The sequence below is a fragment of the Molothrus ater genome, chromosome 3 (genome assembly GCF_012460135.2).
Source record: "Molothrus ater isolate BHLD 08-10-18 breed brown headed cowbird chromosome 3, BPBGC_Mater_1.1, whole genome shotgun sequence".
In the NCBI taxonomy this organism is placed as follows: Eukaryota; Metazoa; Chordata; class Aves; order Passeriformes; family Icteridae; genus Molothrus; species Molothrus ater.
In genome coordinates this window covers 67760277-67788054 of record NC_050480.2, presented here as the reverse complement: position 1 = coordinate 67788054, position 27778 = coordinate 67760277, and the positions used below count along the sequence as shown (strand labels likewise).

General features: G+C 40.7%; 1 protein-coding gene across 1 annotated transcript in view; it reads left to right on the top strand.

The window, feature by feature from the left end:
* Positions 1-14638: 14638 nt before the first annotated feature.
* The window catches only part of SLC16A10 (solute carrier family 16 member 10), a 66420-nt gene continuing 53280 nt past the window's right edge, over positions 14639-27778 (top strand). Inside the window, 2 exon segments of the mRNA XM_036381369.2 lie at positions 14639-14815; positions 14817-15003. Of these exon segments, the coding sequence (XP_036237262.2) occupies positions 14639-14815; positions 14817-15003 (364 nt within the window).

Below are 27778 nucleotides of genomic sequence, written 5' to 3'. Positions count from 1 at the left end.
TCCTGAATGGTGGTAGCTTCTACTTATAAAACAACCAAGCTTTAAGACCTTGTCCTTCAAGCTCTCCTGTTTACTTGCAGCCATGCATTGCAGAAGAGTGTTGAACACAGTCTGTCCTGGAGAACCCTGCTCCTTGTTTTCCCCATGTTGAGGGAAACCCTTAATGAGAACAGGCATTCCCCTTTGTTTGGGAATGTTACTCCTCCTTTGTGTTTTGTACATGCCAAGAAGTACTTGTGTGATTAAGGTGGTTTGTTGTTTTAGATCGATAGTTTGGGTGTGGGATACATCCAGCTGCCATGGGCCAGAATATCTCAGTGAGCTCACTGCTACTCTCCCTTCCTGCTGAGGGAGAGATCTCAAAGAGATCACTAAGGTTTAGCAGTTGTGTGAATAAAGATATCTCCAAGATGAATGTGTGCAAATGACAAGGACCTTCCTTTTCCAAACAAACGCGCTGGTGTTTCATAGTCAGCCCACGAGAAAAATAAGCTGTTGGAAAAACGGAATTTTGCAGAATCACAATATTTGCAGACTTTATGTTGTTTCAAGCCAGAATAAAAAGGCCAAACTTCCCATTGTATGAAAACTCTGGGAAAGGAGAAAGTTGATTTGTCACCATTGAAACATTTGTACCTTCATATTCTGTATAACATTGCCAATAATGCAAATATCAATCTTAATCTTTCATAAATTGAAGAAAAAGAAATTTAGTTTAGTAAAAGCACAATGCTTTACTTTGATATTTTTACATCCACACATTTTGAATTTCCACCCGTGTCAGAAGCCAAAAAAGAACTACACTCAATTGGCATCAAGAGTCCATTTCATCTGAGGGGACATGATTTAGACACTTTCTTTCCCAAAGGTAAGATTTACCTCTTACATGCTGGATGGGTTGTCCCTGTGATCTCCTCAAATATGAGGAAATTCACTGCAGTGTCTGTGGTAGTTGGAACTGCATTTGTGCTTCACCCTGAAAGTTTAAAATGAGCATTAAGTCTCCACGGAGTTCCTGCTACTTTAGGGAAGAGTATGAGAACAGGGAGAAGCTCAATGGAGTCTTATTTCAATACTTCTTCTGTTATTTCCTAGTATAGAGAAATCCACAGTTTGAAAAGTTCCTGAGCTGGAAGTAATCTTTTTATTGTGTTTTGTTGTTACTGCATCTTTCTTTTATGACTCTTCCTATTGTTTGATTAAGTATGCAATTTTGGCATCTTAAATACTCTGTAATGGTTCGTTTAATAATTTAGTTTTGTTGAGTGGCGCAGGAATTATTGGGTTAAACTTGAGGTCTGATCATATCCTCAGATCTTCCTTAAGTCTTTTATTTGAGTATTATCAGATAAACATTTCCCTTCACCTGTTTCATGCCTATCATGACTTTACAGGCCTGAGTTTGCTTACTGTTTTCTTTCCCAAACTGACATGTCTTGGTCAATTTAAATGTTTTTCACCCAAACTGTAAAACAGGACAAATACTGCTTATTTGTCCTCTTTGAACTCTTTCTATTTCTGTTCTTTCTGAGAAGAGAACTGTGTGTGATATCAAAAGTATTTTTACATTACTAATTCAGACTTCTGTAACACTTTCTTTTTTATTTTCTCATCTTAGATTACTTTTCAGATGGAGGCTGAATATTTATGTGCAGCATTGTCTTGGCAATGCCAATGCCAGCAGATGCAAGAGGTGCAGAAACAGGAGGACCCTTCCAAGAAAGCTGCAGCTGGGGCATTTGCTCAGCTCCAGACTTGTAAATGCCTTGCTTAGGGACATGGCTTAGTTGTGGACAGGGCAGTCAAATTTTTACAGTTGCACTCAATGATCTCAAAGGTCCTTTCCAACCTCAGTTATCCTATGATTCTATGTGCCAGTTAGACATGGTTTAGGGAGTTATTGCTATGTTCTTGCATAGCTTGTAGTTTGATAACCTGTCACAATGAAGTTTGATTGATGTTGTAAAGATGACTGGCACCTGCAAAGATATTCATAAGATTATTGGGAAGGTGCATTTTAATGCCACACAAATCAAATGCATTTTATTATGTACAAACAATGGACAAAACTGACATCAATTAAAAAGGGAGTGAGTCCTTGCAATTGTAGTAGAAAGGTAAAAAGTCATCCTTATAATCAAAAAAGGAAATCAAATGTTAAGAATTAGTATGGGGAAATAAGAATGAGTGCAAGGAAAATGAAGGAGTATAAAAATTTGCTGCTGTATAAATCCAAAGTGTGCCCATACTCTGCCTGCTGTGGGCAGTTCAGCTCTCCCTGTCCTCCACCTTGAAAAGGGCTATAATAGACCTAGCCAGAGAAAGACAAAGCTGATCTTAAGACATGAAATGGCTTCTACAGGAAGAATAAATAAGTCTTCTGCTTGGAAAGGATATAACTGAAAATAAATATAAATATTGCAAAAATACAGGTTTTCATGGATGGCATGGAGATCACAGAACCATTTAGGCTGGAAAATACCTTGAGAACTGTTGAGTCCAGCCATCTATAAACCCAGCACTGCCACATCCAACACTAAACCATGTCCCAAGTGCCACATCCACTCGTCTTTTAAATACCTCCAGGGATGGTGATTCAACCACTTCCCTGGGCAGCCTGTTCCAATGCTGGACAACCCTCTTTGTGAACAAATTCTTCATAATACCCAATCTGAACCTCCCCTGGCACAACTTGAGGCCATTTTTCTTGTCCCTGTTGTTCTTTCATTGGAAAATACAGTTGTTTTGGGACTATGCAATGAAGAAAATAGGTGGCACATGAAAGAATGCAATTTTTTAAAACAGGCACTTAAGCTATGGAACTCGTGCTAGAAAATATGAGTGATAGAAAGAACTCCATTTATCATAATTCTACTAAGGCTGGGGAATACTAAGAGGAAGTTACTGCTTTGCTTTACTTCTTTACAAACCAGCTGGGCAGTGGAATGGTCTGTGCCTGCATGAAGAGTTAGGGGAAGAGGAGGAAGACTGAATAGAAAATTTAAGAAAGGATGGGAAAGAAGATGAAAAGTGTGAGGGGTTCTGGATTGAAAGAATGAGGAGAAATGTTTTGACTCTGGGGTGGGGGGGAGGTGGCTTGTGAAAGGAGTTTGGAGATAGAAGGGCTTGGGACATAAAATGTCACAGCTATGAAAAAGCAGATGAGAGAAGAGAGTCAGGGGATGACTGTGCTGTGCTATACAGGATTTTGATGGGATTACCGTGGTGCCTCCCTGCTGCCTCTAAGCAGCTCTTATCTGGAAACAGAAATTTGCAGAGACTTAGCCTTCCTCTCCCAGCAGCACGGGTTTTGTCACCCCTACATTCTCTTTTTGTCACTCCAAAGTATAAAAATTAATGTGTAATTTCAGATGGAAACAAACCTATTTTACCATCTATTTTAAAATCAATACTTCAGCATAATGGATCTCCCAAAGTCATCTCCTCCTCTACAGTTTTTCCCCTCCTTTTCCAGCGTGAGCTGGGGAAGTATGCACATACTTCTGTCCCGCGGGCAGGCTCAGCTGGCAGTGGCACCGTCTCCTTTGCTCAAATCCATTTCCAAATTTAGTCAGGGAGATGTAGTAATAAATTGTGGACAAAGCCCATTCCTGGCTTGGCCAGCAGATGGCAATTCCTGCTTTGTAAGATATCCTTAGGCGGCCTTGAGGGCGTACAGAGAGGGGAGTTCGCAGTAGCCGAGTCTCCGTAACACTTCATTGAGCATAAAAACACCTCTGGAAATGTGCTCAGGTTTACTGTCAGCTACTACCAAATCAGATACCAGAGCTACTCAGTGTGGGAAATCAGCGTTGTCATACATTAAGGAGGAAAGAACTTAACACTGTTCTGTTCACCCAGCAGTTCTGTTTCACTGTTCTAACAAGCAGTGCAGGAACTTTCGGTCCCGTTTTAATGGTATTGTAGAATCTACATTGCTCTGGGGACGTTTTCTGTCACATCAAGTGTTCCTGACATTCATTGACAGTGAGAGCTGAAATTAAAGCTAATACAAGAGGGTGTTTCCCGCTGTTACAAATCTGTGGGAAATGACCTGTTTCATTTCAGAAGAAAAAAAAAACAACAAACCAGCATGCAGATGCAGCTAATATATGTATTAAATTACAGACTTCTGGAGGAGGTTTGCAGAGAAGACTGCTGCAGAGAAATCAATGTAAACTCGAGTTAGTTTCTTTGCTGTAAAAGGGAAAAGTTTCAGAAATTATGTAAAAAGCCAGCAAAACAGAACAATGATTAATGGGCAAATACATTGATATTTTCCTTTTCCTTGCCTGAATTTCTGTTTCATTTTCACACTGAAATGGCTCTGTAGGGCTAACTACAATGTCTTATTTAGGGAATGTTGTGAGTTTTATGTCTCGGGATTGGTAACTCCCAATGTAGGGAGGAAGAAGGGTTAAGAAGCGGGTCCAAGCTGACATTACAGAAATGACCAGGCCAGAAGAGGGTACAGAAGTTCTCAGTAAGTGTGGGGGGAAAAAATTCCTAAAATAATTTCTGGCGACCTTTTTGCCTGGAGAAACATAAATAGGATATGAAGCAAGCTTTATCTAGCTTTACGTGGCTCAAAGTTTAGTTTTCCTGACGTAAGACTGAGGGCTGAAGGGAGGAAAAAAGGAAAATTATTGGAAGAGGTACTAGGGATCCTGCCAAGAAGCCAGGTTTACTTTTAAACACTCAGTATTTGAAAGTGATTGAAATACTGTGTTTTACTTTCCAGTTGTACTGATACCATCAAAATATAATGAGTGAATTCATTCCTAGACTGAGAGTGTGAGTAACAGTTTTTAACTCAAGGGCTTTTCCCAAGCTACTGTCCACAGACCAGAAGTGTGCAAAGCCTGCCCTTGTGTTCCTGTCATTAGTGGCCTGTGCTCTGTGACACCCTGAGTTACAAGCCTTCTCACTGTCAGAAAAGAAAGTATTTCCTTGAGTGAGGGAGAGTCTGGACCACCAGAAACAAGCCAGTTGAAGCAGAAGTCTGGAAGAACTGTCTGCCCTCAGGTTTCAAAGGAAGGCCAGGATTTGCTGCTGTTGGTGGACAGTTTAGACTGTCTGCAAGGACTGTGTTCAAATGTTTGTTTAAAAAACAAACAAACCTGTAACTCTTACATGTTAATGGGTAAGAAATTATTGCTCTAAGCCTGTGCTCATTGCTTTAACAACAAACTTGTTTCTGAAAACTGTTAGGAAACCGTGGTATTAGGAAAGAGCAGGAGGAGTTCATCCAGGAGGATGAATTAGGAGGGTTGGTTTTGGGGTAGGAGAGAGAAGAAGGTCATGGTGGTGAAAATGGAATTATACATGGGTCTGCACCTGGCAATTTGCTTGAGAAATCCAGAATTAGGAACACTGTGTCTCTCTGCATCAGCAAAGCTTTGAAATGTGGGAGATGGACTTTCGATACAACCAGACTAAGCTGATGTCTAACCAGAGAACAGACATCAAGCTTCCTGTGGCAACTAGTGCTTCCAGTTAATATCTCCTCACATACTGATCTCCTAAAGGAGAGTGACAGCTCATCTTTACAAGAAGCACACATCTTGACAACAAAAAATCTGAAGTCTACCTCTCACACTGATCCTGCACATCAGGAAAAGTAAAATGGGAAAAGTTCCACTCAAATCCCTCTGGAGGTTACCTTAGAGTATCAGTCCTACTGAGCAAGTTGAAGTCAAACACAAGGTTGGGGCTTTTTGTAAGTGTATGTAGTTCCAGGCTATGCTTGGATTCATTGCAGAACCGAAAACCTGCTTTTTCCAGCCAATAGTCCTGCAAAGTCATACTGAACCAAAAAATACTATGTACTTTGGCAGAGGTATTACCAGCCATAAAGATCTGGCAACTGCAGCCTGTGTAACAATCTTGCTAATTGTATTTAAATTGGAGAGGATCAACCCTTCTAACACTGAATAAAGAACTTTATTTTTTCCCAAGGAGAAAAGCAGATAGGAGGCTGGATGTATACAGGCGAGCAGGGTTTTAACAAGTGTTTCTGCAATGAGATTTGACACCAGGTTAACTATTCCCATTTGCTATGTGGGTGCAAGTTATTAGATTGCACAAAGTAAAAGATGGTCTAAAGTTAAAGCTCTGTAGTAACCTCATAATAATTCATGTGCAAACACAACTTAAAGGTCTGTTTTTACAACATAACCATTCATATATAAACAGTTTTATGTGAGAATAATTACTTTTCTTCTTGTTCAACTTTTTCCACATGTCCTTGGAATTTTAAGCTAGCTCATGAAAACCAAAGTCCTCTTGTACATATGAATATATAATGGTATATATAAGAAAGGGTTGGTACTACTTTAACTTCCTGCTTTTCTACTGACTGGTGGCAGCACATCAAATATCCTGCAGAAATGCAATTAGAAAAATGTGTTAAGATCTAAGGAACTACCAAGTTACAGTGTCTGGGAACAAAGTGGGTCACTAAAGGTCAGCAAACGTTCTTTCTGTAAAACTAAGGGTCCCAGGTTATTTTTAAGATCACCTCCTTATGTCGGAGTGGCTTTCTTAGTGGGAATATAAGGCATATTTTGATAATACAGAAACCTGAGATGACTTAAAGATTAATAGTGTTATTCTTCATAGCAAATTTACCTCAAATAGAAGAATTGTACATAATTTAGTACACAGTGTTCATGCCTAGTCAGTAGCATTATAGGTTTTATTAATTGTAAAATCCTGTTACTACACAGCAGTATCCTTCAGTAAATTCCAGCAAAGTGAATTCTGGAATGACGATAACACTGCCTGTGCATGGTTATAAATCAGATTTCTAGGTGTCTAGGAATTATTAGTGTGGTTTAAGTGGCTTGGGTTTATATTGTCTTATTGCTTATTTGGCCCAATTTGAACATGCAAGCTTTCCCTCAGAGGGTGGTTCTCTGTGTACTGTATTATTCAAACAGTTGGCAACTTCTTAAAGGTTTAGATGTTACTTGAAGAGCTTAGAGGAGTTGAAGGCTTTTAGTAAAATAATTAGGGAGAGTGTAATTTCATTTTAAATATTACTATCCCAGGGAGTTTAAATAAGATGACCTTGATTTCACCCTGATGAGAGAAGGAGGGAAGTGTTTTCTTCAAAGTATTTCTAAAATATAAGACACAAACAGACACCTAAATAGTTAGACTTTTTATATACTGAATAATTCTGCCTGAAAATGGATACTGCATCTGTTATGTCACAGAGCTGTGATCAGAAGCTTCTGTAATGCAAAATCTTTATTTTAAACAATTGGGAAGATTGTAATGATGATAAAGAAAATTGACTATTAATTTTATCTGTCTTAGGGAATGCATCTAGGATTCCCAGAGAGGAATCTTAGCCTATGTGCATCTCTTGAGTTACGAAAAATGCTGTTTCAGAGGGAGGACAAAGAGCACCTGGGAGCCACTGAACTTGAACCATTCACATCTGGCTTTCAAATAAATGCTGCACTATGAACAACCAGCCATAAGGTAACCTTGTACTCCTCATGGGTTAGACTGGCCAGGGGTAGCACATTGTCTTGCTCAGCCTAAGTAATAGGGAGGGCAATTTAAGATTCCTTAATGAAATTGATTTGTGTGAATATATGCCGTACTAGAAATCTTTCTGTACTAATATATTTTATTTTTGTATTTAAAGTAATGGTTATCCCATTAATCTGGTAGGGAGGGATTTTATCAGAGTATAAATAGAAAGTGCAGGGCCTATGAATGTGCTTACTTTTAAACAAGTAGTATATTTTTACTTAACCACAAAGTAAATACATATTTAGAGGAAGGCCACTGATACAGGATTTATTTAACTTTTTTAAAATCTCTGTCAACAGAAGATTAATTTAATTCTGCCTTTGAAAGAGAGGAGATATTTAATGGTGCTAACAGGAATTGTTATGTTTATTTCACAAAATACAGTCATAGCAAACTAATGTTGCATTTTCACACACCTTTGTTGAAATCTAGTTTACCCATATTACCATATATTAGATGAATTGTGTGTTAAGTAACCTATTAATTGGAAAAAAGTGAACCAGAGAGAGTAGAGAGAGTATGTAATTTTTTTTTTTTTGCTGATGTGAAAAAGATGGGATTTTTCTTGTGGGATACGCAACTTTAAATTCAGGATTTCAGGTGATAGTTAAAAAGTAGATGTAATCTGAGGACAATCATTTAGAATTAAAAAAAGAAAAAAGAATAATGTTTATTAATATTTCACTTATTAAAAAACTCTTAATGAGTAGAAAAACAGAATGGAATTAAGTCCTTCTGTACCATCTGTAAGGTAAATACATGAAATTATTTACCATATATTTTATGTCCAGTATAGTTTAAATACTTCCATGCAAATATGTACAGCCTGAAACTATTCTTTACTGCATTTAGTACCCCTATAACAGTCTTAAAATGTCAGATTTTTTACATGTTGTATTTCTGAATGCAAATCTGTTCAATTTGCAAAGGCAAGTGGACTTTCTACATGGAAGACTTTGTTAACAGTTTTCATATGCCTTAATATTTGAATTGACTCACTTAGATACACAGTTTTGCTTACCTAGTACGTAAAATGCTGACAGTGTTGTAAATCATGCCTTGAAATGGGGCCACTACCACCTGCTAGCCCTTGCTATAGCCTTTAATACAGAAACACTTTCAAAGGGACAAATGGACAACGGCGATCAACAAAGTTAATTTAACTTCCATAGAAATTAGAATTCTTAAAAATCAAGTGAGCAAGATTAGTGTCACTTCTGTTCCTGGTGGTTTTTCACTCCAAGTTAGTACTGTCAGAGGTAGTAGTTTTTTTCTTTTTCAGCTTTTTGCAGCCTGAAAAATTAACTGAGTGGCCACTGAGCAACCAACTAAAATCTGCTTCTAGACAACAGTCTAATTTGGTTGATTTCATAAAACATTTACTTCTCAGATGCTCCAACCTTTTGTTGGGAACAAAATTGAGTTCTTGAGATTGCAAAGGTGGTCTGGAAGATATTAAATCTTCATAAACAAAGGAAGGAACAAAGGAAGGTGCTTAGATCCTATGATAATGCAGGCAATATGAAATACTTGACCTGCACAGTGGTATCAAACCAAGCCTGAAGACAGCCTAAAACAATGGCTTGAAGCAGTTCCTGCTCATTTGAAAGAGATGTTAACTTTGAAGCTGAGGGAGAACGTTGCCAGCACTGTTAGTTATTTCACTGCCAAGAGAGGTGAATTATCATGCTAGGACAATGTATTCTTCATGCTTCCTCATTTAGCAATAGGATCAAAACAAATTCTGTGTTTGAGGTCAGAATAAAAATTATCTTAAGATGTTCTTCAACTTAATATCCATGGGCGGGACTAATTTCACCAAATTTTAGGTGATTAGAGTTCTCACTTGTACATCTAAGCTAGTCATCTGGGCTCCTTCACTATCACTCATAAATGTTAATGTTTGAAGTAATTTGCACCTACCAACACTACATAGATGACATCCCTGATCAGATGTTCACAGTGGAGATAGTGACAAGGTGGGCTAGAGAAATCCTGCACTAAAAGTCTGCCATCAAAAATTTAGCTTTGTGCAGCTGGGGATTGGCAAGGGTAGAGGGCTTTGACTGGTAGTGACTGCCACTTTCTTTCACTTGCCCACCTTTAATAGTAGCAGTTATGTGTAAAACACATTCCAGACAACAGCTGGTCAAGTCCCATCCACTCTTCACTGAATGATAAACTAAACCTAGTTTAATTTTGTAAAGGAGCCAGACCTGAGCCATAAAGTGAACTTAAAAAAGGAAGATGTTAAATATGGAATTGGCATTTTAAATAAATGCAGAAGTGGGAACTGGATGTGTTGCTTTTCCTTAGCTTCACCAGTTAGACATTTAGTCTACTTTCTTTCCCTTTCTCACACTGGTTGGAATTAGGAAGGAACCTATATCTTGACAACTAATAGCAGTTTAGAAAACTTCTACTGTAGGTATTATCAAATTTGGGTTAGACACTTTGAACACTCCCCTCTGTAAACAAGCAGAATCTGTGGCTTTTGCCTTTGAAAATGTGACTCATCTGCTCAGCAGTCTGATGCAGCCCTGGTAGTTCATACGACTCAGCTGGAGCCCAGTCTGAAACATCAGTAGAACATCCTGTCTGGCTGAGAGAGGCATAAACACCGCTCACTGAATAACATTTAATCGAATGTTGATCTTCACGCACTTGGTGATACCATATATTTTTTGTTTTAATGGTTATCCTGTTTATCTCCTCTTTCTGACCTAAGTCGAAATCCTTTTGCTGAATAGGTGTCTTAATAACACTAGCTGAAAATTAAAGAACAGAAAGGCTTAATCATTAATATCATGCACTAGTCTAACTGGCCACAAGATTTTATATTCGCCTCATGTCCTCTCTGTATAGTTCCTGTCTTTCTTGGATTTGCTTCTACTGTACTTGTTGAAAATTTGTGGCAAAGTTAGGCATTTTGCTGAAGACCTATTCTTTTTTCTGGATAATGTAGGCATACTGTTTTCATTGATTACAGTACAAATTCTAATCAGATCAACAGAAGAAGGAAGAATTAATCTCTCTGAACAAGTACTCTTCAGGCTTGACATTCTGTGCACTTTACTTTTGTGGAATACTATATGACTTTGAAAAGCTTTAAAAATAAAATGGTTTATGGAAAAGCTGTCTTGGTGTGTCACTAACAGCATGCTTCAACAATATATGTGATTTTTTTAAGTCATAGGCAATTGAAATATTCTTTATGGTCAAAGAAAATGCTGCATGTGAGAGCTACTGAAGTCTTGGTCTATTTTCAATAGCTTGTGAGAAAGGGAGTCAATGTTTAATGGGGAGCTGGCTAGAATTTCAGATAGGGCTGCAGAAGATGCCATTTCCTGCCCCAGGGGCTTTTGCTTTTGAAAGTCCACAAATGATAGGGCAAATTCCTCCTTTGGCATTGGTCTTTTATGTATTGATCCTAAAATAGGCACAGCCTAAGTACATCCATAGCAGATGTCTGTTGCAGAGCATTTTGTCTTTTGTGTGCACAATTGCTGTTTGTTATCAGCTGCAGGGTATTAATAAAACATGTAAAATAAGCACATTACCATAAACAGGAAGGAATCCTAGACAAACCCAAGGCTTTCCTCATATCACATTTCTCAGCTTATCCATACTCTCTTTTTTTCCCCACTTTTCTTTTTTGCTGTTGGTTTTATGATTTTTTTCTTTTTGTTTATAACAACAATTTAGCTGAAACATATGCAGTTATCTATATGTAAGGTATATCTTCTATATCTATGTAACCTCTTCATTTTCACTATTTTATGGTGATTATCTCCTGCTCATCTTCCTTTTTCCTTTTCAACTGTTTTTCTTGGGAACATACAGGGCTCAAACATACAGAGCCACAAAGGTAGCTTTCCTTTCACATACTTTTCCAGAGTTAGTATTATTTTTTTCAAATAATACTTCTAAAATTCTTTGATAGCAATAATCTAAACAACAGTGCTTTTATTGTGAATCTTTGGGATTACAAAAAATCAGAAATCAAAAACTTCAGAAAGCAAACTGCAGTCAAACCTGCCCATATTCTGTTTGCAAAGTACATCTTCTATGGAATATCTGACTACGAAGGGTGAGATTTTATTGTTCTTGTTCTTGGGAACTACTAGGGAAATAGCTGAGATCTCAAGAGACCTCTCTCAAAAGGGAAGAGGCTTAGCTATTGAGAGGAGCAGAATGTACCAAAGAGGTACAAAGTTTCTCTAGATACCTACTTAAGGCCTGTAAAGAACACCTCACAAGCTTAAATTTTTTAACATATAAATACTACATATTTTTTTTAGTTTAGCTCAACAGCAATAGGACAATAAGGTACAGAACATTGAAGAAACATTCAAAATAGTTATAGACATCACATTTACAAAAACTGTATGATCTGGAAAATCTGATTTTCTGACTATGCATTCCCAAATGTGAGGAGAAAGGGAAAATAATTTGTTCATACTAATCAGGGTATAAGAAACTCAATGACTGGAAAATAGAATCTATTTTTAAAAATGCATGAAAGTGGAAGCTGCACACAATATGTTCATAATGGGTTTTCCTAAAGACACATCCTTTATCTTAAAAAGTGTGTTTATAGGAAACACGCAAATGAAACTGCAGTACATAAATATTACCTTGAAAAAATACACAGAGAGGGAATTAGTCTTGAGCTTAACTGAACACTGTCCAAAACGGAAAAAATACGTGGCAGTTCCCTCAGGCTGATTTGTCTTTCCATCATACAGTTCACAGGCTTCCATTCAGGACTCCCATCTGAGGAGTCTCACTAAGAGTTGGAAACGTATCTAAGAGTGTGTGGAACCAAGACTCCTTGGATCAGTCACATTAAAATCCAGTCTTAGATTTTTAAATAAAATAAACCCTTGTTTATTTCTATGCAACTGAAAGTTTAATTAAGTCAATAACTGCTGACACAGGTAAGGAAGATTGAATCTGAAACTAAAAAAGCTTTGTTTGCTCCGTCATAACTGTTCAAAAAATGTTAAATGGCAGTGGAGGAAGCTTTAATTATTGTAAGAAAGCTGAACAGATTTAGAAAACAGCTTCTGGACAAAGACTTGGTGGAGAATGTGAACTGTTAACTTTTGCATGTTAAATTGCTTATGAAATATTTTGAGCATAGTTAAGCTTATCATAGGCTTGGGGTTTTAATAAGCATCCAGACTTGTTCCTTGGGGGGAACAGATGTGTTTTTCAGTGGTCGGCCAAATATTCTCTCTTTGCTTTGACAATCATTATGTATTTCATGCAACTATATTGTGTTTCGTTGCTGGGCTTTTGTTTTTTTTCTGAATTCCATTGCTGTATCTTTATATGTAATATTTTTAACTCAGAAGGGCAAGAGTAACAAGACAGTGAATGTCCAGCAAGATTAGTGTGCCTAAAAAATGCACTCCATTATAATCACAAATGTATTCAACATCATTATATGGTTTTCTTTCTTTAGCTACTACTACTTTTCATGTAGAGAGCAATGTGTGCTGAGCCAGAAGACATGTTCTTAAGAAGCTGCGCTTTGTTTTGGACTAAGCTTTGTTTTTCTGTGTGGCCACTGGTAGGTAAGGTGGGGAAGGTGATTCAGGGATAAAAAAGGAAGAGGAGGCTTTGGCAGGCAGGCTGGGGAGTTGGATGCCACAGCAGGCATAGCAGTAGCAGCCCAGGCTCTGAGGGAAGAAATTGGGATGGTGTATGAATGCAAGAAGATGTTTTGAGCCCTCCAGATCTCACAGGGAAGGACGGAGCACCCAGATTTAATCTGCTGATTTTCTCTCAAGAAGCTCTCTTCCTCATCAAGCCCAAACTGCTCAAAACGTATGTAGCTGCCAAACAGCAGAACAGATGCCCGTCTGAGAGCTTAGAAGCAGGATCATGAATCCAAAGCTTGTCATTTAACACTCCTGACCTGCGCTTTTCCTATCCTCTCACTTCCCTGGCTGTGGGAAGGAAAGGTCAAGACTTGGTGCCTCTGTGCAAATGGGAAACATGTCAAGAGGTGTGCAGGAGCAAGTACTTTCTCTTCCTTTGTTAAAAAGGAGCAAAGACAACTGGGCAGCAGCAGTTCCCGCACGGCGTCCCCTGGCATAGGGTGTCCCAAGAGGAGGTGGACAGCTGTCCCAGAGGCCAGCGGATGCCCCGAGGGCCCTGGAGCTGGGCGCCTCCGTGCCGGGGCTGGCAGCCCTTCCCTGGGACAGGAGGGTGGGCACTGGAGCTCCGCAGGGGCCGAGAGCGCTGGGCAGGGCCGGGAGCCGGCTCTCATCGCGCGTGTGGCTCTGAGGGTGTGCGTGTGTGCCGGAGGGTGCGCGTTTTAGGGCGGCTTTTCTTTATCTCCTTGTTGTTTGCAAACAACAAGGGCGGGAGTGCCAGACTTTTCCCCCTGGCCCAGCTGGGGCGGAACACCGCTGGGCGCAGCTGCCCTGCCTCGTGGGGAGCGGGCAGGGCCCGGGAGCGGGGCCAGGGGCTTGTTTACCGTTCTGCCGTACCTGTGTGCAGGCTCGGGGCGCTCGCTCGCCTCCCGCCCCTTCCCGGCGGCCTTTAACCGCTGACTTCCAGCCTCGCCCTCCGCTTCCCCGCTCCCCCTCCCCGGGCGGCCGCCGCACGGTGCGCTCGCTGCCGCTGCCGCCACGGCGCGGTCCCGCCCCGCTCCACCCCCTCCACCGGAGAGCCAGAGCAGCGGGTGAAGTGGGGGGGGCCCGGAGAGGAGCGTGGCTTCGCCTGCCTTTCCCCGGCCCCCCTCCTTCCCTCCCTCCTCCCCTCCCGCGGCCAATCGGCGCGGAGGGAAGCGCTCTGGTCGCTGACGCCCCCGAGGGAGCCCCCCTTTTAAAATAAAGCGGCGGCGGCGCGGCGGGAAGAGGGGGGTGTGCGCTGGCCTCGCTTGGTCCCGCACACCGGCGGGCGGACAGATAAACAGACAACAGACAGGGCGAGCGCCGCAGGATGCCCGCAGCCCCCGCGGCCAGGGGCTGAAGCGGGCGGGGGACGAGAGGTCGCGAGGAGAGGGGGAAGGAGAAGGAAAAGGAAAAGGAAGGCGGGAGTGGCGCGCCTGGAGGGTCTCACGCCCGCTCTGGGGATGGCGCCGGTGAGCGAGCAGCTGGAGCCGCAGGGCGTGGGGGCAGACCCCGCCGCCACGACCCCCCTGCCTGGCCCGCCGGCGGGCGAGGAGCCGCGGCGGGAGAACGGCGGCGAGTGGTGCCCCGGGAGCGGCGAGAGCGGGGCCCAGCCCCCGGCGGAGGAGGCCCCCGGCAGCCCTGGGCTGCCCCGGGAGCGCTGCGGCGCCGGAGCCCCCCGAGGGCGGCTGGGGCTGGGTGGTGATGCTGGCCGCCATGTGGTGCAACGGCGCTGTCTTCGGCATTCAGAACTCGTGCGGGGTCCTCTTCGTCTCCATGCTCCGGCTCTTCGGCAGTAGCGACGACAAGCAGCTGGTCTTCAAAACAGGTGAGGAGCGGCCGGGAAAGGGCTCGGGCGGCTTCCAGCACGCTCCGCCTCGGGCCTTCCCCGCCTGCAGCCCGGGCGCAGGAGGTGTCCCGGCCGGGGGCTCTCGCTGCCGGCAGTGTCCGAGCGCCGGGGGCCGCAGGAGCGAGACCCCTCCGGAGGGCCGGGCCGGGCCGGAGCCTGCTGGAGCACTCGGGAATACCCCCGAGGGGAAAGGCCGCTCCCCCTGGCAGGGTGCGCCCTCGCAGCTCTGCCCCCCGGCAGCACCTCCGGGGTATCGGGGGAGAAGCTGCGGGACAGGAGCAGGTGTGCTCCCGCTTCTTCCACCACTGCATCTTTAGGCATCCACTGTCGTGCGTTATGGGTTACAATGCACACTTCTCGTCGCAGAAACCTTTATTGCCCTGCCCCCGTTAGCCTAAATGATCAATTAAGAGTGGAGTATAGTGACACTTAAAATGTGTCGAGAATGGGCTCGACAGTTGCCAAACCTGGCATTTTGATGTGCAGATTTACTGCTGCAATCAGTGTCATGCAACTCACCAGTGACGTTAATGATATTTACCAAACTTTAAAGACATTAACAGCACTCTCACATGTTACTGATCTAAAGCACTTTAGACACTAAGTGTCAATTAGTTAAAAGGTGAGGATGTATTCTGTTTTATTTTATGTAAGTTTTCTGTGGAAAGTGTCTTGTGCTCTGACTTTGTAAGTTGAGGAAATGCGGTTTTTGGCCCTTGGCATAACAACAATTGAAATTAAGGGGCAGAATGAAAATTATATTTTATTATAGTAAATAATAAAGTTGACTTACATAAACGATAGCTTCATGTTAAATTATTAAAATGAAATACTGAAAAATAAACACTGTCTTTTATGTTTTTGTTCATTTCTTTAAAAAATGTCTAGCCTTGCAGACTTGTAAGCCTTCTAGAAAACTTCTCCAGTACAGAGTGGGTGTTACAGACCTTTTGAAATTTATGTCTTCCTTAATACTTGCATAAGTGGGCCTAAAGTTGAGATGTTAAGAAGTTGATTTTCCTCCTGTAGCTTAATAACTATTTTTGTCAGTAGAAAATCAGGGCAGGTGTTTAGACTGAAGTAGGAAAGCTGAAAAGCTGTGGTGGAGCATTAAGTGATGTTCTCTCCAGCATTTAAACAGTTTGCAGTGATGTACAAGGTGTACTCCCCAGTGTTCTTGAGCTAGGAAGATGGGAAGCTACGTTTGCACGTCAGGCTGGGCAGTGCCTGTTTCTCAGAAGGGAAATGCACATCCAGAAGTAGGTGCCTAGGCTCCTTAGCCTGCACAGGAGAAGAATGAGATTCAGAGAATGTGCTGTAAACATTTGCATGCTGCCCTGGGAGCTCCTGGCCAGTCAGAAATGCATGAGCAAATGGGTGGCTGATACTCTGCCTGCTCATTGTAGGGAAGTGCAAAAATTGCTTTTTTCTGAGTATTTGTTCGGTAGTAACAATCTCTTAAAAATTGTCTTGTACTGAAAAAAATAAAAAAGGTCTTTAGGTGGTAGTGCAGTAGTCAAAATAATCAACAAGAGAAAATTTCAGCTTATCTCCTGCCTTCCAGAAGGGTAATTGCATCACTGATGTCTAAGTGAGGCGAGATTGTGGGTGTGCTTCACTCCTGTTTTTGGAGATTTGCCCAATTCCAGAAAACGGGGTGGGGGGGGAGGAGGGGGATTTGGAACCTGGCTTTAGAGCCAAGGTTTGCATCCTGCTTAGAAGAGCAGGAAGAGTTCTGAGTCCTGGATATAGCCAGCACCTCCTGTATTGCTTTTTAAGTGATGTGAGGGGGGAAAAAATAGTTACAGCTGCACTATGCTTTGTCAGACGTACTCTGGTTTGAGTAATGCAGAAGGCACTAATTCTGCTTTTTTTTTTTTTTTTTAAATCCAAATGGGTTCAAACTGGGGGAAATGCTGCAAGATAGCTGCCTTCACTAGATGACTTGTGTTCATGTGAAGGAGGACTGCAAATCCATGGAGTCTCCTGTAAACAAAAGCACAGCAGATAAAAAGCATTCCTTTCCTTTCCCTTCCTGAAAGTACCTTGATGAGTTGGGGTACTGGAAGGGAAAAGTCACTTATGATTTTAGTGTTAGAGAAAAGTCTAGCCTGATCATTCCATGGTATTGATTCAAATACTTAATCTGCTGACTCTCTTGTGTTAGGATTGACTGCAACTCAAACCTGGCAGTGGTAACTGAGTTAGTCAAGTTTAATGAATTGGAAAGCTGGAATTTGTAATGAAAGTTTTCTTGCTGTGGGGCTTTGCTTTGGAAAGCAAAGTTTAATAGTCTAATCCTTCTGGAAAAAAATTACCCCTCTAATATCTGAAATACTGATTTTTTTGAGAGGCACGAGTATTCCAGGTAATTTCTTTAAGGACCACAGGTGTCTGTGGAATTTTGCAGTTGACCCACAGTACCAAAGAATTCAGGTCTGGTTGTGGTTTGTTAGTTGTTTGGTTTTTTTTTTTTTTTTTTTTTTGGTTTTTTTTTTTTTTACTACAGGATTGCTTAGCTCTTGCTAGGAGCACATGTGTTGCCAGAGGTTTTTGTGTGCCTGCTCTTTTGAGACCAATCAGTAGTCATCTCTTGCCTGGTGTCTTTCCTGAAAAGAGGAATTAAGTAGGTTATAATAAAAGCTGCTTTTGGTATCTCTTAATAACATAGTATAATATCTTAAAAGTCAAAATGCAAGGCAAAATGGGAGGGCATTACATATCGTAGGCTATGCTATTTTTGTTAGTGTTAGTAGATGGGTGGGTGTTTTTCAGTGTGAAAGACAAAAAGGGAGGAGGCAGAATGGAGAAAGATGTAGTCAAGAAGTGACTCTGCCTTGCAGATGAGGAGTGGAAGAAACCAAAAGTATGAGCGGGGCAGTTTACAGAATGCAGCATCAGCACTGGATAAATAAGTTAAAGAACTATTATTAACATTGTTGCTGGATTTAGGAGTATTAATGGAAAAAACTTGTGAGTCATAGAGGGTTCAAAAATTCCTTCAAGGGACACCTTTTTTATGAAAAACGTTTGAATGTAACTAGTACACAGTATTTTGGTATTTATATTAGCAAAAAATCAAATTTCTTTGCTTATGTAGTGCACTATATAAGCAATTCCATTGTTTCCTTGTGTAGCCATCTTTTGTTCAAAAAATACTTGATTCGCAACTCCAGAAGAGGAAAGGCCCCTAGTGTAAGTATAAAACTTCTAGAAAGGTGTGCCTGAAGTCTCAGGAAACTACTCTGTTCATTGTTTATAGTTCATTGTGTTTGAGAAATGAGTTGGGTGGAAAAAAACAATGGCAATGAAGTGCAGGAGGCTTGTGGCCCTTGGAAATAGGGCAGACCTAGCTGGCCTCTAGTGTTCAAATGCAACTGTAGTCTGGTCACCCTTGAAGGGAAAGGATTTGGTCCAGACCAGTCCAGGGTCTGACAGGAAGAGCATTTGGTTCCTTTCCCTATTGGAGTTGTCACATGGGGATGAGGGGCACTGAGCCAGTCCTGTTATCTCAGATATTTGTGTGAGCCCCATCTAGTCCTGTGTTTTGCTCTCTTGATAGTTGCCTCTGTTGTATAAGTTTTTATGTGCATATGTACCCATACTTGTTTTCAAAAGGCAAATAAATTCTACTATTCTAGTGGCAACAGAGATAAAAATGGTAGGTTTCATTAAAAAAAAAAAGTCAGATAAAATTACCAGTTCCACTACTTTAATTGCTTCTATGTTTTGCAGTGTTTGCAGTTGTTCTATGATTTGCAGTGCTGGTTCTGTAACTCCACTGGATTTTTCTCTCATGTCCAAGTATTGAGTACACCTGTGAGTACAGGTATCACCTGCACAGGGAACATGTACTGCTGTTAGAGTTCTGCATCCACATGTTTGCTTTGTTAGCCAGTGTTCCTGGAAGACACTACCTCACCTTGCCTGGACTGGTTCTCTGTGTGTTTGTATGCCTCTGGGCTTGGCTCTCTTAGGTGCAGCCTTTGGTGACATATCTGCATATCAGGATGATTGATTGGCTGCCTCAACACTGTTGGCACCATCACAGCTCTTGGCCCTGGATTGCTGAGAATTCGATAGGGCAGGGAGGAGAATTCTGACTTTACTTTCACATTCAGGCTGTAATTCATATACTGAGGAGATAATGTTGAATGACTACAAAGATCTACAAGAGATAATTTCACAGGAGAGTTTGAAGTTTTCCTTTACTCTTTTCTTCAGTCTTTTGATATCTTCCTGAGTTTTCCTCCAGAGATAAAGACCATCAGCAATTTTGATATAATTCAAGTCCTTGTTGTGTAACTGTCCTTCAGAACCACACTTATTTTTCTACATCTATGGGCTGCTGTATCCAATAAACTGGGAAGCTTGGCAGGCTGGACCTGTGTCATGTGGCTTATGAGACAGCAACTGACTTTTCTTTTTAAGAAGTAGTAAGTCAGATTTGGAACATGGAAGTTATCAGAGTACACAAGTATAATTTGTGTGAGGTACAAGGAAGGGTACTACTGTATAACACCTAGGTCTGTAAGGATTACATTGCAGTGGAGGATGTAGTTCCACAAAAAGCTGGACTTCAGTTTTGAACAAAAAAATGGCTACACAAGGAAACAATGGAATTGGTTATATAGTGCACATGATTATCAGTGCTGCTGTAGTCTACTTTCTTTCTCATGTTTTGCTTGGCTACTGAAACCAGAGCAGCGAACCAACAGTGAGTTCTAACCAGAAAACTAACCTGATATATAAATAGTGTTTCTTTTTATTCAGCTGCAGTCATTTTTGTACTCCTATCACCTGGTGTTGTGATTATAAATACCTATGTAAATGAAGATTCTGGAGTAGCTGATATGATGATTGGGTCAAACTGGAAAGTTGAAGGCAATTTCTGTAGTATGCTGTCTTTGTTAAGACCAGAATGACTAATACCACTACTGTTTTTGCATGCACACATGCAATGTCTTTGTACCTTTGGACCATTTCTCTTGTAGTCTTGTCAATTATTCTGCAGAGTGATCAGTTAGGTTGTGTTCTTGTGGTGGTTTTTCCCCTTATGTTAAATTTCACATTGGTTAAGTTCTTCCTGTTCCAACTGTAGATTAACTTGCAACAAACAGCTTTGTAACGGAGAATAATCTTCCTAATAAGTCTGAAAGCTAGTTACCAGTTAATTTTTGTGGTTTTCTTTAGAGGCAGTACTTGAATTTCATAGTGATGAAACATCCCTATAGAATTCTAAAGATGATTGGGAATTGTCACTGCTCTGCATTAAATCCACATGCCTCAAGTTATGAGCTCTGGTGTGCTGCCTTTCAGACAAAACTATATCCTCTAAAATCTCCTTCATACAAATCCACTGAAATAGTAAGTTTTACTGTACTCTACTCATGACAGTTTTGTTGCATGTGAAATACATTTCATACTCCCAATGTTATTTCTTTGTCAATATCTCTGTTGCTCTAACTCTCTGTAATGTAGAGAAGAAAGGTACTGTGTCATGTTACAAAATGAGGCCTTGCTGTTTTCTGGCATGAGTGATGTACTCTAATGACATTGTGCTGTCTATTTTGCATTATTTGCATAACATAATGTTTTTCTTGCTGCTTATTATTAGTACCTGCAGTCAGTGAAGCTTAGTTCACTTTGAAGTTTTCCAATGTGCATTACTCCTTGCTCTTCAACTTTGTTTTGTTTAATTGGTCCCTGTAGTCTGTTCAATGCCATCTTACTCATCTGTTTTTTGGCTGCCATTCTTTGAGGTTTCTCAGATCCCTTCCTCATTTTTGAGTTGCCTTAAATAACTGCTATTTAAAGGGGAAGTTAGCAAAGTGTGTAACCTTTTTCTTAGATTTAGCAAGTTGTACCCATGCTTAGTGTTTGCCTATCCATAAACATGTTTTCATCTTTCAACAGTCTGCTTGCCTCTGGACACTTTCCATTTCCTGATAATGTTCAGTTTCTTATATCATGATTTCTTTAGCCTCCTGAAAGGAGTGTTATTGGAGGCCAACTTGAAGTTTAAATATTATTGAGTTACTAGTCTTGAATGAAGCAGTGTTCTTAAACTATGATAGCATAATATTGCATATATGTCTATTTACTCTTAGCCAGTCTGAGTTAATTAGAGGCAATAACAAACTGTAGCCTCCACTTGGAGCAATGTCTACTACAGCAGGCATCTAATGACCTTGCCCAGTTGGGTTTTGATCCAAGGATGGAGACTCCACAGCCTCCAAAGTGCCAGTGTTTGGCTACTGTGAGCAAAGAAGATTTTTTCTCACCTTTAAATGGAATTTTCTCAATTTCAATTTGTGTCCATTGTCTCTTGCTTCTCGTCAGAACACTACTGAGAAGAGTTTTGCTCATTCTCTTCACATCTCTCATGGGGTATTTGTGCATGCTGAGATTGCCCCCTGTAGCCTTTCCTGCTTGAACCTAACCAACACCACCTCTCTCAGCCTCTCATCTCAGATGCTCCAGTTCCCTTATCTCTGCATCCCCTTGCTGGATTCAAAGTAGTAATCAGACTGCCTGCTCCTGCCTCCTTCCAGGCTTTTGACACTTGAAGGTCTCAGAGAAGGTGAAGTCAATCCATTGTCACCTCCAGTGTTGTGCTTTGTGCTGATCCCCTCCCACCTTTCCCTCACCTGGTAACATAAATATTGGTAAATAAAATACTGGTGCAGTAAATACTGCACCAGCACACACCTCCTCAAGTGTCTGAGTGCCTGCTGCCTGCCACACTCTTTTAATAGAATTCTACACATCAAAGATCATGCTTTGAAATGAGAAAAATGTTCAGAAAATTCTAACTTTTATTTCTGTGCATTGCTAAGGAAAACAAGGATTTTCAATAAACATCTATAATGCTCATCTATAATGCTCAGCAAATAATTACCCAATTTGAAGTTGCTTCTGCTCTGTGAACTTCAGGGAAGGAGATGCAGTGATTAATTGCATCCAGGCTAATGTAGCACTGATAATATAACTGTCTGGTTTTAAAATAGTCTTCGTTTGAAGGAATTATATAGGTTCTTTCTTATGTCCTCCACACACTTTTTTTTATTCTTTAATTTTGCTAACAAACCATGCAGCCTTAGACCACTGCAGTTCAACCTTCAGCAAATATGTACAGAAAGTACAAGACCACAAGGGAATGTTTTCTCAGAATTATCCTATCTGTTTGCATTTCAGAAATATAATTTATTACAATAGCAGCAGCTCTGTTTTGGATACTGCCTTTAATTTTCGTGGGAACTGGATAGGAATGACTGGTTCTAATAGCTAAGTTAATAGCAGCCCTTTAGTAAGGATGGGACCAATTTAAAAATGATCAGTGCTAGTTTGTTCCCACACACAGGAAGGGATTACTGGGATGTTGATTACAGCCTCTATTATCAGCAGCATGTCTATAATCCCATGGAACATGGTGTCACTTACATGGTAGGGACTTGTACTTAGACTGGAAGTTGTAAAGCAATTTCCTTGCTGCCTTTTTTCTGAGTAAGCACAAATAGTGCAATCTTTGGCTGTTTATCTTCTGGAGTGTGTTTTATTCAGCAGAGCTGTACTTTACGTATATCTTCCAAGTACCCAATATTTTTTTTTCGTCTTTTGCATTTTAAAGAACATAGATTGGAGGAATAATAAGTAATTCAAAACACGTTAACTATTAATTTTCTTAGTCTTTAGCTGTTTTCCTCTGGGAAATGATTTGTAAAACATGCAGTAAAGATTGTCTTCTGGCTCCTAAACTGGGTTTCAGCCATTTTTTTCAAGATGCTTCAATAAAAACATTGCAAATAGAAAATGCATTGAGTAAATAAAATAAGTCTTTCTACTTCATTGTAAAGAAATATATTGATATTGGTAGCACATAATTTTAGCTGTATTTTATCAGTGCTGGGACTGAGCAAGGATAAAACACTATGATATAATGTTCTAAATAAACTGTGACCTTTAAGCTTTTGCAGTCTAGAATGAATGAACAGTCCTTTCTTTTGGATCAAAACACAGCTTTCTTAGTGACAAGTTCATTATATGAAACCATATGGAACAGTGTTCTTGTGTACCAGGTAGGAAAGTTTGTTTTGAAGAAAGAAAAAACCCACTTTGTTCTGATTAGAGATGTCCTAGTTTTAGCACTTCCTATATTGCATTGAAAGCTTAAGAGTCGAAGAATTCAAGAGGAAAAGAGCAGGTTAGTATTCATTACCAAGTGATCCTGAGTGAGTTGAGGTGTTGGAGGAGGGCTGTATTTTTGGAGACTTTTGTCTGTGTTGTTTGTGGTGTCAGCACTCTAAACCTGCCTGTTGTCCTTGGGCTGACTTCTGTGCCTTTGCCTTGTTTGCTTTCTGTACCCAGGTGTGTACTAGCCATGTGTCTCTTAGGGAGCTGCTTAGTCTGCTCTAGATTAGAGTCTGGATGTCAGCAAAGCCACATACAGAGTGAGCAGCAAGGACATGGGCGTAAAACAAATGGGTTTGCTTGGTCCAAGCTGTAGCTCTTATCCAAAGAGTTGGAAGCACTAAGTGTGCTTGGGGTATGCAGCCAGGGCTTTCTAGGACAGTTACCTGATCCTGTGTTGTAACCGAACGTGCTGGGGTTGGAACAATCTCAATGGGTTCCACTGGTCAGACTGAGCCTGTTTGTTTCAGTGTGCTCCAGTTTGGTGCATACTGTGGTAGTTTCAAAGTGGTTGGAATTGGCTGATGACATCTGCTTCTATACAGTGCTGCTTGTTTTTAGGAGTGGAAGGAAGGTATGGTAGCAGTGCCTTACCTAAAGATGCTGTTAACCTCAAAGCACATGAGATTGAAATTGAGACTTGAACTGTGGTGCATATTTTGGACATGACAATGGTATGTGTCATGGTTCAGAGTAATAGCCTTATCAGAAAGTTGATTTAGTACAGCTAGATAATAGTTTTTTGAATCTTGAGTGTACTATTTATATGATGACTTTTGGATTCTCCTTCAATTTATCTGTAAAAATACTGCCTGTGGCCCCTTGAGTTCATTGGATTAAGTTGTCATGTGTGTGACAAAACTGAAGGTAATATACTTTAAAGAAAGCCTTATGATTTTGGCACACAAAAGGGAATTTGAAGTTGCCCTTTGTTCTTTTATAACTTCAAGTAATTTCTTACCTTTGAAATATTTATTTAGCTTAGGCTCTTCAAAACCCAGCATTGCATTCCAGACCTGAAAGAAATTAGAACTCTCAACTTATAATTTCTGCCACAGCTGGGTACTGGCAGTGATCTAGAAAATTAAATCAACACTAGGACATTTTCTGGAAGCTTAAATGTGCAAGCCTGGGATGTATTTTCTAATCCTATCAGAGTAACCCCATTTTTTACAAGTTGAAGCATGAGGCATTATCAGCTTTTTACACCTCTGTACATATAAAAGTATTTTGTTCATAGTGAAGCAGTTTAATGAACATTTGGTTTCATGCAGTGAAATGGGACAGAATTGGGTAAATTAGTGGGAAGGCTGGAGTAGAACTGCACAAAATTGTTATGGACAATGTTAGTCTTTGTATGCAGTCAGAAGTTTAGTCAGCGTGGCCCCACTCTAGTGTTCTGACTCTTTTTTTGCATTTTCTGATATTAGGCAAAGAAAATGGTATGTGGCATGCAATTTATGCAACCTCATGCTGCAGTATTGATCTTTTGTCTATGTGGTTTAAGGCATTTAACTTAATGTATGTTATGCTCAGTCTCTGCATTGAGGTCTGTGTCACCAACTGTATACTGTATTAATAACTTTTCTATCTGAAAATGTCAATGTTTCAGCAATTGGTCAAAATATTTTAAAATATTTTGTAGATAATTTAGCTGTATTTATTAAGGATATTTGTATTGGGAAAATGCAGGTCAAGAAAGGTGGATATTGTACAAACTACTCTGCTGCTTGTTCTTTGGGATACTGTCTCTGAGCAATTGAGATTTCTTTTCTATTGAAGTGGTATCTCACCAGTATCCCAGGTGCATGTTTTCCTGATCAGAGTAGGTAAGAGAGGTGCTATAAACAGTAAATTTAAAACCCAGGTGAAAAATTTTCTCATGTCCTTAAAACTGCCTCCATCTGGACCTATGTGGTTGTTCCAGAGTTTCAGATAAAAAAGGATTTGGATTCTTAATGGGACAGCATTCCTCTAGGTTTTGGGTTAAGAATCAGAATGGAAAGGATAGAAACTTAAAACTTGTAGCAAATTTTCGTATTGAAATTATGTTGTCTTCTGAAGATGATAAATCTTAGCATTACTCACAGCTTGCTGTTTATAGGCGGTGTGAATTCTTTTGTGCTAGTTCTTTTGGGTAGAGTCTCAGCCTGAGAGACTGCTGGTCAGTGTTTATTGTGCAAAAGACAGGGATAATATGAACAGCATTCTTAAAATGAAAAGACCTTATTTTTATCAAGACATTGCTTTAACAAAAGAGGGGTAGGGCTCTGCTTTTTCTTCATCTTTGCAGAGATCTATAGAGTGCTCCATGAACTGTTCAGGCATTCCTCGTCAACACACTTACTTGGTTTTTTGAAAGAGAAGATTTTCTGTGACTAAGATACCACAACTTTGTTCCAGTGGCTTAAAACCTGGCTACTGATTTTCTTTTGTGTGTTTAAACTAAAATGTGAAGTAGGGGAGGCTCAGTGGACTCTAAAAGATAATTATGAGTGGTCATAGTTAGAAATGGGTAAGAGTAAGGTGGACAAGGTGGCCCCAACAGTCACCATGTACCTGAGAGCATTGTCCAAACTCTTCTTGAGCTGTGTCAGGCTTGCTGTGACCACTTCTCTGAGGAGCCTGTACCAGTACCCAGCCATCCTCTGGGTGAAGAAGCTTTTCCCAATATCCAGCCTAACCCTCCCCTGGCACAGCTTCAGGCCATTCCCTCAGGTCACCAGAGTGAAGAGATCAGTGTCTACTTGTCCTCTTCCCCTCATCAGAAAGTTATAGACTGCCATGAAGTCTCCCCTCAGTCTCCACCAGGATGAACAAAGTGACCTCAGTCCCTTCTCAGATGGGGCTTCTCCTCTAGACTCTCCACTATCTTTGTGGCCCTCCTTTGGATGCTCTCTAACACTTTATACCCTTCTTATATTGTTGCAAAGATGCCCCAGTGCAGAGCAGAGTGGGGCAATCCCCTCCCTTGCCTGGCTGGCAATGCTGTGCCTGATGCACCCCAGGATATGATTTGCCTTTCAGTTTATTTGCTTTTTATGAATTTTAAATTGCATGACAAAAAAAATCACAGGGGCCGTAAACTAACTTTTTCTCTCAGGGTCTCTATGCCATTATTGTCAGAACTACCACCTATCTTTTGTGCAGAACTCATAGCTTGGGAGTGGTGAATTCATTTTAAGGTAATCTTACCACCAAGTGTGAAATTATATAATGAATTAAGTCCTTTTTTCTTGAATAAGTAGCTGAAGTGGCTAACCTTTTATTGAAGTGTTAGGTATAGCTTTGTGTGAAACAGACATCAGTTGAGTTGTGGGATTAACAGTTTGTGATTGGGGGAGTAAATGAATGTTTAGTGGGAGGCTAAGAAGTTGTTACAGAATGGCTTAGCAGTGTTTACACAAAGGTAGTTGAAATGAGTGGAGTTCAGGACTAGAGTAAATGCAGAGGAAGGAAAAAGGAGCATCCACTTATTGTTAGGGCTGGTGAAGAGGAGATGAAAGGTATTTGTGTATTTTAAAAGTGGGACATCTTGTTAAGCCACCCTCCATTGGGAATGCTGCATCCACACAGATTTGCTTATGTAAGTGCTTGTCTGCTAAACTGACTTGTACTGCTTCTGATTACAGCTATGCTTGGTTGGCACTGTTGTTTGCTTGGGCAGTTACTTTTTGTCTTTAGCTTTTTTATGAAGTAATTTCCTAATTGTAAAGCACTTTCCTGTGTGCAATTGGTTTAGTTTAGACGGTCATAACTTCTGTGAAATTCTGTAAGTAGTGAATTTCAGTTTAGTGTAAGACAAGGGTCCCACAAATATTTTGTGATAGAAGACCATAGGCTTTTAGACCTGGTCTGTTCATATGCTTGTATCCAATTTAAGGAGAGTTTCAAGTATTATATGTATATTTTTTGCCCTCAAGTAGTTGTAGCTGGCCTACCATTTTAAAATAATGGGTAAACTATATATAGTTGTTCCTTTCCCTTACCTTTTTTCCTGTTTTTATCTGGGTCACTGTGGGAGTGCTGAAGCAAATGTGATAGTTTTTTAGGAGGGTTTTTTTTATGTTCTGAAAGGCATGATATATACTGAGGTGAGACACAGTCTTTATAAATGGCACTGGTGCCAGTCATTCAGTGATACTTGGCATCACACTGTACCAGTAATGTGCATTTTGCTTTCATTAGTACCTTTTTTTTATTAGCTTTGCTCTGCTTGTCTGTGTTGCACTATTATGCGGGGTGACATTTTCAGGCAGTGATGCAAGAGTGGTGTTACACCTGGAGAAAACTGGCAAGGTGTGGAATTCATCTGGCAGATTATACTAGCTGGAGGTCTGTGGAGTACATTTAGTGGTTTGTAGAGAGTTACTCAGCTGGGCAGATGCCAGCTTTTAACTTGAGGGTGGGGTGAAATTCTACAGTTAACTCAAGCTGTGCTGCCTAGATCTCCACTGCCTCTAGTGGGAGCTTTGACTCCTCACTCACACAGGCATCCTCACATGCAACTGGAATCCAGCTCCAGGTGTCCTGTAGAACACCAGAAAGTGCTCTTACCCTCATG